General features: G+C 36.9%; 1 protein-coding gene across 1 annotated transcript in view; it reads left to right on the plus strand.

The window, feature by feature from the left end:
- The window catches only part of kdr (kinase insert domain receptor (a type III receptor tyrosine kinase)), a 30,043-nt gene extending 16,345 nt beyond the window's left edge, over positions 1–13,698 (plus strand). The window contains exons 14-30 of the mRNA XM_051875330.1: positions 227–373; positions 1,295–1,426; positions 4,097–4,203; positions 4,612–4,747; positions 5,995–6,099; positions 6,188–6,301; positions 6,554–6,642; positions 6,923–7,091; positions 8,126–8,217; positions 8,330–8,452; positions 8,547–8,658; positions 8,769–8,868; positions 9,163–9,268; positions 11,103–11,245; positions 11,483–11,567; positions 11,694–11,779; positions 11,862–13,698. Coding sequence (XP_051731290.1) covers positions 227–373; positions 1,295–1,426; positions 4,097–4,203; positions 4,612–4,747; positions 5,995–6,099; positions 6,188–6,301; positions 6,554–6,642; positions 6,923–7,091; positions 8,126–8,217; positions 8,330–8,452; positions 8,547–8,658; positions 8,769–8,868; positions 9,163–9,268; positions 11,103–11,245; positions 11,483–11,567; positions 11,694–11,779; positions 11,862–12,078 — 2,063 coding nt within the window. The 3' untranslated portion in view covers positions 12,079–13,698. The remainder of the gene's footprint in view (positions 1–226; positions 374–1,294; positions 1,427–4,096; positions 4,204–4,611; positions 4,748–5,994; positions 6,100–6,187; positions 6,302–6,553; positions 6,643–6,922; positions 7,092–8,125; positions 8,218–8,329; positions 8,453–8,546; positions 8,659–8,768; positions 8,869–9,162; positions 9,269–11,102; positions 11,246–11,482; positions 11,568–11,693; positions 11,780–11,861) is intronic.
- The last annotated feature ends 538 nt before the right edge of the window (positions 13,699–14,236 follow it).

Consider the following 14,236-nt stretch of genomic DNA (forward strand, 5'->3'; position numbering starts at 1 on the left):
CTCCCATTCACTACCATTATAAAGCTTGTAAGAGCCTTCTGAAAGAAGATACAACTAGGATGGGTTGAGGGTGAGTAAATCATGGGATAATTTACATTTTTGGGTGAACTATCCCTCTAATGGACTATATTTAGTTCGCGCTTGCTTCAGTTTGATTGTTCACATGGTATATTTTGCAGAAGTCATGTGCATGCTTGAATGTACATCAGTTTATATCTTTCTGCAGCTCTTGAGATGTCAAGAATTGTGACCAATCTGACTAACCAGAGAGTGAATGTGAGTGACTCTACCACACTAGTGTGTGAGGTGACCGGCACACCAACCCCTTCTGTAGTTTGGACTAAAGACAACCAGACCGTCATGGAGGGATCAGGTGCGCAAAACAAAACATCTATAGAAGTACAAAAACATTATTAAACAACCCTCAGGATTGTCCTGAAGATTTGTCCTTAACAAATCTCTTAAGGCTGGAATACATTACATGGCTTTTGCATGGATTTTTGCCCCAATTTACAGTATGAACAAGCAGTGCTATCATAATGCTATATGAATAATACTAAAATAACACTGTGGATGAGTCGACACTAGTTGCCGACAGCCAGAGCCAGTCTGCAGATTTTTGAAGAGTTGGAGTTGAGAGATTGTTGAGAGAGTGTATGATGGGTAAAGACTATTTTTTTCTATTGTAATCTTTAGTCTATGAATCCATACAGTTGGAGGATATTCAACATGTTTGATCTTTTGCTAGGATTTTAAAACAGAAATTGTTTTCATTTGTCATGCATCTCCTTGCCCTGATGCATATGTTTCTGCATGAGTTTGCTGTGTTTGGGACGACTTTAAAGTATGGTGGTGTGCTATCTTTGGTCGTTTAGTGTATGATGCCCAGTTTTTCTCTGTAACCGGTAAATAAGTTCTCTAAGTCAGTAAGTGTATGATCAGTTCATTCATGTAGTGTATTCCAGTTTGCTTCTCAGCTCTGTTTCACATGTTGGAGGCAAATCTGATTTAAAATAATTTGAACTATTTTTGTTTTACCACTGTTCTCAGGCTTGAAACAGCAATTAACAAAGTTACACTGAGTCTCATCGTAAAATCAGTTTGGTGTTAGTGTTTGCTTTACAGACAAAAATGAATGACTGTAACTGTCTCTGTGAGGTGACTAGTTTAGTGACTAGTAATGACTTTTATTAGTGTAAATAGTCAGGTGTATCCAGTGAAACCAGGTCATTTTACGTTACCATGTTAAGCTGACAGAACAGTGACAGTAATGTTCATGCTTTTCTGTTGTCAGGTGTGATTCTGAAAGAGTCAAATCGTGTCTTGACCATCCAACGGGTGAAAAAAGAGGACAGTGGACTTTATGTATGTACGGCCTGTAACAAGCAAGGCTGTGACTATAATGAGGCTCGTATCACTGTGGATGGTGAGTCTGTAAATAATGTCACTTCTTGATTTATTTTATTTTATTTTTAGTTTTGGTTTGTAGGAGATTAAAAGACATTTTTTCTGTAAAGTTGTGCAGAATTTTAATGAAATTTATTTTTAGAATGTTACAATTGGCCTTGACATCTAACACTCCTAGATCTTGATATTATGATTTAGTCTTTATTTTTGCAAATCTATTAATGGTAGTTATTTTTGCCACATATACACTACCGTTCAAAGGTTGGGGGTTGTAAGATTGTTTTAATGTTATGAAAGAAGTCTCTCATACTCACTCAGCATCCTTTCACACAGAAAACATTTTTGCATTCACATTCTGCGCTGCTTTTCCATTGGGCCCTATCATACACCTGGTGCAATGTGGTGCCAGGTGTGACGCAAGTGTTTTTTGCTAGTTTCAGCCCGACGCAGTTATCATTTTCACGTCCTGCACCACGTTGTTTAATCAGCAAATGCATTTGCGCCAATTTGTGCACCCATGGTCGTGCTGGTCTGAAAACGAGGTGTGTTCAGGTGCATTGTTGGCGCGTTACTATTTTGAGGCAACTGAAATAGACTGCGCCATTGACTAATTGAAACCTGGTGTGAAGTCAATGGCGCAATATTTGTTTTGTTATTTAAAGAGCGCGTTAGTAATATGTGCCTATATGCGGGTGCACAACGTGTGTACATTCTACTTACTATACACACAGGGAAGCGCAGCAGCACACAAACATGCCAAATATTAAAAATAAAAGGATTACAATGTAAAAGATTATTATTGTGTGCATAAAGATAAGACTTTTCCCGTAGATGGTCTGCTCGCATGCTTTAACCTCGCGCATGAGCAGATCCGTTTCCTCACTATAGACGCATTCAGTTATTCCACTTGCAAATTCCGCCTTGTAAATAGCGAATACGCCATGGCGCGAGCGCAACAGGGGAGATGGTAGATGAGACTCTGGTTGGTTTATTGCATCTTACGCCCAAAACACACCCATGACTCATTAAGAGAATAGGAACAACCCTTTTAGACAATGTGCCGGCCCAACCATTTTTCCCATCCTTAAACTAGCAAAAGTGGATTCGGACACGCCCTAAGTGCACTTGCGCTGTGCGCTTTAGATCATGCGCTTAGATAGTTAAAATAGGGCCCATTGTTTTTCTATGTAAACATGTGGACGTGTTTGACCGTTGCGCTTGTGTCTTGCATCATTTGCAGCATCTCACGCATGACACGCCATTCTAAAAACACGCTCTTTACTTTCACTTTTTATCAATTTAATGCATCCTTGATTAATAAAAGTATTAATTAACTTTAATATATATATATATATATATATATATATATATATATATATATATATATATAACAGTAGTGTAAATGTTTCTTATACCAAAAGATGGCAGGTAGATTCATAGTAGTTTGTCAGTTATGAAGGGAAATGCAAAACATCACGTAGTAGCCACGTAGTATTAAAGATCCCATTTTAAGTCATGGGTGTGAGGCAAGCTCAGTCTTCCACTTACTTTTATCCTCATTGAGATTTTGTTTTAATCAAGGCCCTGTGGCAAAAATAGCTCTCTTTTTAGTCAGCCAGGAAGGGGGCTCTGTTAGTGTACATCCTTTAGGGAGTGCTAAAAGAAAACAAAGCAAAATCCCAGAACACAAAAGAGAGGGACGTCCCACCCACCCTCTCAATCTCTCTCTCTCTCTCTCTCTCTCTCTCTGTATGTATGTATGTGTATATATATATATATATATATATATATATATATATATATATATATATATATATATATATATATATATATATATACACTATATATGTATACATATACACTCTCTGACACACACATCTTGGTATGGTTCCGCCTCTTGCCTCACACACATGAAGGACAGAGAGCATTGAGGCACACAAATAACAAAGACATACTCCATGTGTACGTGACTACTCTCTCGGCATCACTGTTTCTCCTTGTCACTGCATATACGACTGTCAGGCAGCAGTCGTATTCACTGACAGCACCGTTCCCAGAAGGAGAAAGAAAGAGTAAAAGAAAGGAAGGGAGAGAGAAATAAACTCAATAATCTACATGTAGTGATCGATTGACCAGTTGCTTGTTCTATGTTAGAAAAGAGAACATGGTACTTTTTATCTAATTCCTGCTGGTGGACTTTGGCTTCATGTTGGTCTTCTGGCTTATTTTGATTGGATGTAATATCAGGTCAGCAAACAATTCACATTCCTTGCACTTGGAGCCATCATACACGCCCAACAACAAATATTTCCTGTAAACTAGGTTTGTCCAGGCAATTTGAGCCTTCCTTTGCTAATAACATAAAACGAAGAAGCATTTTTCCAGTTCCTCTTCAAAATAAAATATTTATCTGGTTAAATACAATTTTTCTAATTATTTTTTGGCAAATTGGTACCAAACAAGCACACAAATATGTCAATTCATGTCATATCTTCAGTATTAATATTTATTAAAATATCCATCCACCCGTCTATCTATCTATCTATCTATCTATCTATCTATCTATCTATCTATCGGGGTCGTTCCATCTCTCGTTCTATTTAGGTTATATGGGTTAAATCTTTTTTTTTAAAATGCCTTTGTGTGTCATCTTTGTGATTTCTGATTGATCATGTGACCCATCCCATAGGTGCAGAAGAAAAGATGAATGTGGAATTGATCATGCCTATTGGTGCCGTGGTCATCGCCATGTTCCTCTGGCTCCTCATCGTCTTTGTCATCCGCAACAGGAAGCGGGTAACATTCCGTCTCTTTCCCTTTTTCTTGTTTTCTCCCCCTCTCTCTTTTACACACACAGGCACACTCTCCACTGTCCTCTGATTGATCAGATCTGACCACCCGCATTTTGCTTATGCCATCTCTATTGTATGCTCAGCACACATTCTGCTGCAATGCGTCACGTACACCAGCCAGCCATGGGCCCCAGTGCCCACTGTACCCCAGCCTTAATTCTGTCTCCGAGTATGATAGTGGCTTCCAGAAACTCATTAGTGGGTGTCTTTATAATGAGGGCTTGATTCTGGGAGACTCAAGCAGGATAGAGGTGGAGGTCTCATTCAGACAAGCTCTTTCTCCCCTTTTGACCCTCATTCCATTATGTCATACACTCACCCTTTCCATCCTTCCCTCTTCCCTCTCTCACAGCCTAATGATGGAGATCTGAAAACTGGCTACCTGTCAATCATTCTGGACTCAGATGATATGCCAATGGATGAGCACTGTGAGAGACTGACCTATGATGCAAGCAAGTGGGAATTCCCGCGTGATAGACTGAAGCTAGGTGAGACTTGGCTAAACGTGAGAAATAAAACAAACCCAAATATATTAAATTAAAGGGTTAGTTCACACAAAAATGAAAATTCTGTCATTAATTACTCACCCTCATGTTGTTCCAAACCCGTAAGACCTTCGTTCATCTTCAGAACACAAATTAAGATGTTTTTGATGAAATCCGAGAGCTGTCTGTCTCCATTGACAGCAATTTAACCACCACTTTCAAGGTCCATAAAGTTACTAAAGACATCATTAAAATAGTCCATGTGACTACAGTGGTTCAACCTTAATTTTATGAAGCGATGAGAATACTTTTTGTGCGCAAAAACAAAACAAAAATAATTACTTTATTCAACAATATCTTCTCATATGCTGTTTACGTTCAGCGCTTCCAGGTTCTACGTCAGAACGGCGACTTATTACGGCCGGCTCCTGTGTCAGCATCACACGCATGTGTCGTGCTGCTCACATGATCAACGTCGGCCAATACTGAGCTGGAGATTTGACGTAGAACCTAGAAGTGCTACAACGTAAACAGTGTACGAGAATGACACAGAAGAGAAGATATTGTTGAATAAAGTCATTATTTTTGTTTTGTTATTGCGCACAAAAAGTGGTGGTTAAATTGCTGTCTATGGAGGAGTCATAGAGCTCTTGGATTTCATCAAAAATATCTTAAAGGTCTTACAGGTTTGGAACGACATAAGGGTGAGTAATTAATGACAGAATTTTCATTTTTGGGTGAACTAACCCTTGAAATTAAATTGGACAGGAACAATCCTGAATGACTTTTCAGTAATTTTGATTTAAAAAAGAAAAAACATGATTCTCATGCTGCAGTTAGAAACACTCATGTCTTCATTTAATGAGTTTATATTTGAAGTTCATTACATTAACATGAAAAGGAAGAATCTACCACTGGACCAATGTATACAGATATGTAACAGACTTAAGTGATATGTTTTTATTTATCTATATTTATCTGTATATCCATGTATTTAATTTTGAATTATAATTTATTCTATTTTTTCATATAAGCAAATATATGCATTTAGTATCATAACAGGGTGTCAAAATGTTTTGGAACATGGGGAGGGGAGCATATCATAACTTGCCTAGAATCACCATCAGATTTTAGGCTTTCAACATCTTTAAAGTACCAATTTAACCTCTGCAAACAGCTAAAATCTTTGTACAAAAATGTTACCATACATGGAGACGCAAGTGTTCACAAATGTATACCATGTTCTCCAGGAGAGCCTCTGGGCAGAGGAGCATTTGGTCAAGTTGTGGAGGCGACCGCATATGGTATTGAGAAGGCCACCACCTGTACAACAGTAGCAGTGAAGATGCTCAAGGGTATGAAGCATCTGTTCACTGACCTTAAACTGACTTCAGATATCTTTCATATAACACAACTGACTACAGTATTCTCAATCTCCGACAGAGGGCGCTACTTCCAGCGAGTACCGTGCTCTGATGTCTGAGCTGAAGATCCTCATCCATATTGGTCACCATCTCAATGTGGTCAACCTTCTAGGCGCCTGCACTAAACCAGGGGGTGAGTTCCCATTTTAAAACCCTCAGATATTGACAGAAATGACTTCTGTAATATTTCCTTTCCTGTGAACTTCCTGTTCAGGAAGTGTGTAAATGTTTATAGGTGACAAAATGTACAGTCATAGTAAGAAATGTGTCAAAAACATTGTTGAGAAAAACAACAATGCATTGTTGTGCATTGTTGAGAAAAACACAATGTGCTAACATTAAAGGCCTCTTCTCTTCTTCCTCTCTCTCTTTCTTACTCCTTCAGGACCCTTGATGGTGATTGTAGAGTACTGTAAACACGGTAACCTCTCCAGCTATTTAAAAAGCAAACGAGGAGAGTACAGTCCCTACAAGGTAAATTCCATCATAACCTAGTGTATCTTGTAAAATCAAGCTGTGATGTGGTTTCGAAGATCTCAGTTCTTCCTTTTAACAATGTTCTGGTGTGTTCTGATGTGGTCAGATTGATTCAAGAGCCTTATGTAAGACATATTGAGCTTACCTGGCTTGGCCTGTAAATGTTGTTCAAGGTTAAAGGTGTTGTGAATGTGTCACTACTTGACCCTGACAACCCTACTAACTTAAACTACCCTGACAGCAGCGGAAACTGATCCACACGTGTCTTGTTTCTCAGAAGCGGATGCCACGGATGCCGTGCAAAAGGGAGGTAAAACAGGAAGAGGATTTACATGAGGGGGATCTGGGTCTGGGAACCAGCACTCGACTGGACATCTGCACTGGCACTGCAGTGTGCACCAGGATGGGAGAACAGACCTCCACAACCCAGCTTCAAGATGAACAAGGTACAGTACATTAGTTTGTTGGATACTCTGTACTCTCTTTGGACACTTATTGTAAGTTTATGTACTCACAGCTACTACAGCCAAAGATGGCAGTAAAGTTATGGAAACTATGTAAAATGTTTTAATTAGTATTGTCATTTAGTTTTGTCATTCAGATGTTACCACATGAAGCACATTTTTTAGGTTACATGACAAAAACCTTTTTATTGTAAGTGACATGAAATACATTTGAGTGTTTGATGCTGTATTTCATCTGAAACTTATTTAACAGCAAAATAAAAAAGATAAGATAAATAAACAGGAAAATTATTTTATTATTGATAGATAATTATTCTAATTACTAAGCAGCTTTAATGAGCTCATTATTTGAGAAACTACATGGAAATTTGTACTTTTAAATTAATAAATAAATGAATTAATAAAGAAATGAAAAATAAAATTAACTCCAAAATAAACAAACAAACAAATAAATACATAAATAAACAGCATTATTTATTATTATTATTATTAAATATTATATATATATATATATATATATATATATATATATATATTAAATATTAAATATATTAAATAGATATTAAATATTAAATATTAGCTTTAATGAGCTCATATTGTTTGAGAAAATAGATGGAATATTTGTACTTTTAAAATTAATTTGTAACATGGTAAATTAATTAAAAACTATTAAAATAGAATTACTGCAAACTGCAATAACTGCAAATAAATTAATAATAAAAATAAATAAAATAAACAAGATAATTATTTTATTATTAATAATAATTATTCTAATTAATAAGCAGCTTCAATAAGCTCATTATTTGAAAAACTGTATGGAATATTTTTACTCCCATAATCAAGCCCTCATTTATACTAATATATATATATATATATATATATATATATATATATATATATATATATATATATATATACATACTTATTTAATTTAATTTATGAACACAAAAAGATTATTAAAAACATTTACTAGATCTAAGATTTATATATATTATGTGTCATCTGCTTGTGTATAGAGAGTTCAGACTGGGATCACCTGACAATGGAGGATCTCATCAGCTATAGCTTTCAGGTGGCCAAAGGCATGGAGTTCCTAGCCTCTCGAAAGGTAAAACTGAACACACAATCAGGGTCTACTTGTGTGTGTATACATTGATCTTGAGCATTTACTATTCATTAAAGATAATTGCTTCAGTCATAATGTTACTTTGTGTTTGCAGTGTATCCACCGGGACTTGGCAGCCAGAAACATCCTACTTTCTGAGAACAATGTGGTGAAGATATGTGATTTTGGGCTGGCTAGAGACGTTTATAAAGACCCTGATTACGTCCGTAAAGGAGATGTGAGGACTCTTATTACAAGCATGGACAACTTCGTTCCATTGTTTATCAAAACAGACCAACTTACACTTGAGCATTTCCTCTCTATCATTACAGGCTCGTCTTCCTCTCAAGTGGATGGCTCCTGAGACCATTTTTGACCGCGTGTACACCACGCAGAGTGATGTTTGGTCTTTTGGCGTACTGCTATGGGAAATCTTCTCACTTGGTAACACAATATTGATATAAACATAATATTATCACAGCACTTACTAGATACTAGAATAAACCTACTCTAGTTAGCTGACATGTTCTGATGGCCCATCTACTTTGGTGCAGGTGCGTCTCCATACCCAGGTGTGTGCATTGATGAGTCTTTCTGTAGGCGACTGAAGGAGGGAACCAGAATGAGAGCTCCAGATTACGCCACACCTGAGATGTAAATACACTACACATTTTTACTATTGATGTAAAATCTGTGAAAATCATCTTTGACGATAGTTAATCTAGGTTTTTGTAGTCCTGGCCAGTCATAGTGTTTCCAACAGAGAATAGGTGTAAGTAAATTTGTTTAATTCTGTAGGAAATACAGAAGTATTTTCATACTGTTTTTATTTTTTTATTTTTTTGTACAATTGGGCCCTATTCTTAATAATGAAATCAGAGATGTAGCAACCAGTTGAAAGCTAAAATATGTAATCAACTCTTCCATGTTAATGTGAAATTCTTCCAGGTACCAGACCATGCTGGACTGCTGGCTTGATCGACCTACAGACAGGCCAACATTTACCCAGTTAGTTGAGCATCTGGGCAATCTGCTACAGGCTAGCGCTCAACAGGTTAGACTTGACTCCAAGTATATACATTTTTTCTTTAATTTATGTTTTAGTAATCAGTAATTTAAGTATTTAGTAATCAGTAATTTAAGTATTCAGTCAAAGTAAAAAAAAAAAAAAAAACTTTTTTCATTGGTATTTTTATCTTGTTTTCCAGTAAAAAATCTCTAAACATCCTTAAACCAAGATACATTTACTTGAGTACATATTACATATACATAATACATAAGTACATATTAATACTTGCTTTTTAATTTGTAAATTGAATTATTATTTTCCTTACTACATTGGCAAATGGTTTTCTCCTGTTTTGGCAAGTTATTTTAGTATTATTTTTATACTTTAAATATATAAATATATAATGTATATATTTATTTTTATTTTAGTTTTAGTACTTTTGGTACTTGAACTTAAACTTATTTCAGTTAGTTTTAAACCTTTGCAAACCTTTGTAGTTAGATGTACAAATAAAGATATGTTCTGTGAAAAAATAATAACAGTAACACTTCACAATAAGGTTCCATTAGTCAAGGTTAGTTAATGCATTAACTAATATTAACTAACAATGAGCAATACATTTGTTACAGTACTTAATAATCTTTGTTAACATTATTTAATAAAAATGCAACTGTTCGTTGTTAGTTTATGTTAGTTCAGGTTCATTAACTAATGTTAACAGATACAACTTTTGATTTTAATCATGTATTAGTAAATGTTGAGATTAAAATGAACTGAGATTAATAAATGCTTTAGAAATATTTTTCATTGTTAGTTCATATTAACTGATGTAGTTAAAGGTGGGATATCCATTTTTTCAACTACGCTGTTGGACATTGTTGATATTTGAAATCAACCCAAACAAACCCACCCCTCTCTTCATTGCTCCGCCTCCAAAACTTACACTCCAATCCTAACCACCCTGCTCCGAGTCGGTCTCGAACCCCAGCCCGTTCACTGCTGGCATGCGAGACCAGTGCACTATCAATGACGTTAAACACCGCATTCTCTAGCGGTCGTCAGTGTGCAGTGGTTTACCTGCACAACTCTCACTATCTAGCCACTGTTACACACGCAATACGAGAGTGGATGTCTGTGTATCACAACTGACGCGCAACAAAATGCTTCACGAAATATAAAGCGCAGTCGATGAACGAACGACAAGGAAGCACAAAACATGAACGTACAGTACACAAGAGTAAATACAAACAGTGTTTGTTGTTGGTTGCCAACAGCACAGCAGCTCCAGACAATCAATGACACTCAAACCCGGTGTTACTCACATGAGAAGGAGTCAAAGGAGCCTCTGCGTCTGTTTTTAGGCCTTCCCACTTTGTTCTCTCCAGCGCTTGAAAGCTTTTCTAATATTAACGCGGGTCCTAAAGCACTTGCCCTGTCATAAACCTTCATTCCAGTGATATTCTTTTGAGGTCTTTTGTATTGTTTCTCATCATTTCTCTTTCTGCGTGTTTTTTTTTTTTTTTTCAAATCCCCCTCTTGCTCGTTCTGTCTCCGCGACCGTCATACGCCCCCTAACGCTGATTGGTTAGACATTTGTTGTTGGTATCGGCCCGACTAATTTCCAAACAGTGTAGTTGAAAAAATGGATACCCCACCTTTAACTAATGTTAACAAATGAAGCATTGTAAAGTGTTACTATAATATCTTATGAAATTTCTCACGTTTAAGGACAGTTAGATATCTTTACTGGAAAACAAGACAAAAATGTTTTTAAGAAAGTTAAGAAAGTGACTTTTCCACATAATGGAACATGATTACATTTTTCATGTGACAAATTTAAATCTTTGAATTGAACTATAATTTGTTGCTTGTGTTTTAGGATGGAAAGGATTACATCCCACTGACAAACGGAGAGATGGAAGAGGAATCAGGGGCTCCTCACGTCAGTGTGACATCTAAAAGAACACACTGTGCAGGCAACACAGAGGCCCAGCTCCACTATGACAATGCTCCAGCTCTGGGGTTAGTTAAAATAACTGTTCTGTCTGGTGTTTTAGTGCTGTTGTTGGCATCATAGACATCAAATTAATCAGATTTAATTATATCCTTGCAAGCACTAATACTTATCCCTGCCTGAGTTATCTGACTTTTGTTGTGTCCACAAAACACTAAAGAGCTGACATTTGAGGATATAACGTGCTTAACCTCTCCTTTGACAAACTAATGCAACAATGGTCCCACCCATGTCTCTTCTGACAGGTTCCCACATCAGTTAGACAGTTGTGGTGTGCCAATAAGTATGATGACTTTTGTGAACATTCCCCTGGAGCACACTGCTGTAATGGTAAATAAACTCTACGTACTACTAGGTCAAAAATCCATTAAAAGAGTATTCTTGCGTCCCAGAAATCCTTTTTTAATGATGAAAGCAGTCAATTTAGTCAATTTTAAATGATCTTCCTTCCTACAGAATGGTCACATGGACTGTGGAGTGGGCTTATCACGTGAGCAGATGAAAGCTTTGGATAGGCAGGTGCAAAGACCAATCAATTTCAGGTGACCATTCATCCTGATCTCAGTAGTTACAAATCAGGACAATTCCACAGTCATGCAAACATGTTCATGCTTTCATCCACAGCCCACTACTGCGATGCAAAAGTAAGGAGTCTTTAGCTTCTGAATCGTCCAATCAGACCAGTGGTTATCAGTCTGGTTACCACTCTGATGATGCCGAAGCCCCGATATATGCCAACGAGGAGATGATCCTGAAGAGAGACATTCGGAAGAAACCTCCACTGCCCAAGAGAAACGACAAGTTCAGTGCAGAGGTCCGTTATAGTGCACCTCCAGTTTAACATCTATAGAGCTTCAAACAGTCTTCCTCTTTATGTTATTCAGAATTTTAATGTAATAGTTCAGACAAAAATGAAAATTCAGACATCATTCTCTCACCCTCAGAAGACTTTCTTTCTTCTGTGCAACACAAAAGGAGTTATTTATAAGAATGTACAAGCTGCACTTGAACAATGAAAATGAATAGTGACCACTACATGATCATAGGACAACAACTTAAAGGGTTAGTTCACTCAAAAAAGAAAATTCTGTCATTAATTACTCACCCTCATGTCAACTTTAAAGCTTCATGAAGCAGTGTTTTGAAATCGCCTATCGCTAGATATTGTTGAATAAAGTCGTTATTTTGTTTTTTTTGGTGCACAAAAAGTATTCTCGTCGCTTCATAACATTAAGGTTGAACCACTGTAGTCACATGAACTGTTTTAAATATGTCTTTAGTAGCTTTCTGGGCATTGAAAGTGTTAGTTGTCTTGCTGGCAATGGGGCATTGGATTTTATGAAAAATACCTTAATTTGTGTTCCGAAGATGAACGAAGGTCTTACGGGTCTGGAACGACATGAGGGTGAGTAATTAACGACAGAATTTTTATTTTTGTTTGAACTAACCCTTTAAAGTTTTAACTTTAAACTAAACTTTAAAGTAATACAAGACCTATGGGCTATTTTTACGATGTTTTTGTTCATTTTGGAGCTTGCCATCCCTTGGTCACCATCCACTTTCATTGTCTAGTAAAATGCTTTTTTTTTTTTTTTGGTTTCCTGGAAAAATACAAAATGAAGGTGAGCAAATGATTACTTTTTTATTTTATTTTTTTGTGAACTTTCCTTTCATGCTCATGCCACAGAGCAGCCGTTTCCCTACCTAAAATGAGTAGCAACCTTCTCACTTTTCGTCCCGTATTAGGTATTTCCTGCCATTACTCATAATGACTCCAGTATCGCAACCACATGACTGCATGATCCAAAACCAACAAAGAGTTTAATTGGCCCTCGAGCTTCAGTTAAGGTGCACCGTTGTCACTTCGTTTGTAATTGTGTGCGTAAAGAAATCCCTGACTCATCGGAACTGTTAACTGTTTCTTTTATCATACTCATTTTTTGAAATAAATGTAATATATTGTGTTGGAACAGACTGTTTTGGAGCGGATAAGATGTATGTTTTAGTATTATTCTTCTAAATGTCAGGGGAGTTTGGAGAGTGAGAAAGCCTTAGCAATACAATCATGTTTACACAGACTGCGGAGCAAGAGTGGTCTCTCAGTGTGTCCACGCCACTTCCTGAGCAGAGGCATGCCCTCTTCCTACTGCACAGGAAATAGCAACTGGAATGTCAGACAATTGAGTGTGTGAATGTTTTCCATTTTTTGTCTTCATCTTTTGTATTGTCTTTAAACGAATCGTGACCAGACTTATTCTCCCCAAGCAACAGTCTGTCTGAATTCTTTTTTTTTTTCAGCTTTGTTTCTTGGTTGGCCTTTTGATTGTACAGTTTATAATGAGGGCCTTCTTTGTCTTTGTAAGAAAAATGCCAGTATTTTGCTATTATGATTATTATTTCAGTTACACGTCCATTAATGTAATTAGTTTTTTAAAATAAACACTCTTGCCAGTTAAAATCACTGTTTATGTGTGCGTGTTTGAATGCACAAGAGTGCGCTGATCTTTTGTGACCCTCTCTTCCTCTATCTGTTTCTCAGTGACCCTGATGAGACAATGCACGCATATCTCCAGTTATTTTCCACGCTATTTGTGTGTCTGAGAGAACGGGACAATGCATGCTAGCCTGTGAACTGGACTTACTTTGCATTTTGGGTTTCATGCATTTATATTTTTGTGTATGTGTGGGTGTGAACAATCGGGCCTGAGGAAACAATGCTCACGCAGCCTTGGTTGTTTTCCTAGGAGTCCTGGTTTCAAAATGGCTGCCCAGAATAGCATGCACAAGGCCATCAAAGCACAGTGAGCTCTGCGCCTTGGGCCTGACTTTTCATCCAGCTATTGTTTACATTTATTATTGTATTAATGTTAATGAAAACCTAGGTCAGTTGGATTTATGTGCCTCTCCCTTGGTGGAAACAAACTTATTAATATAAGTGAAAATGCTTCTTTAAAAATGTACATTTTTGATCAAATAATATTTGGTGGTGAAATGTTTCA

The sequence above is a fragment of the Ctenopharyngodon idella genome, chromosome 20, assembly GCF_019924925.1.
Source record: "Ctenopharyngodon idella isolate HZGC_01 chromosome 20, HZGC01, whole genome shotgun sequence".
Lineage (NCBI taxonomy): Eukaryota > Metazoa > Chordata > Actinopteri > Cypriniformes > Xenocyprididae > Ctenopharyngodon > Ctenopharyngodon idella.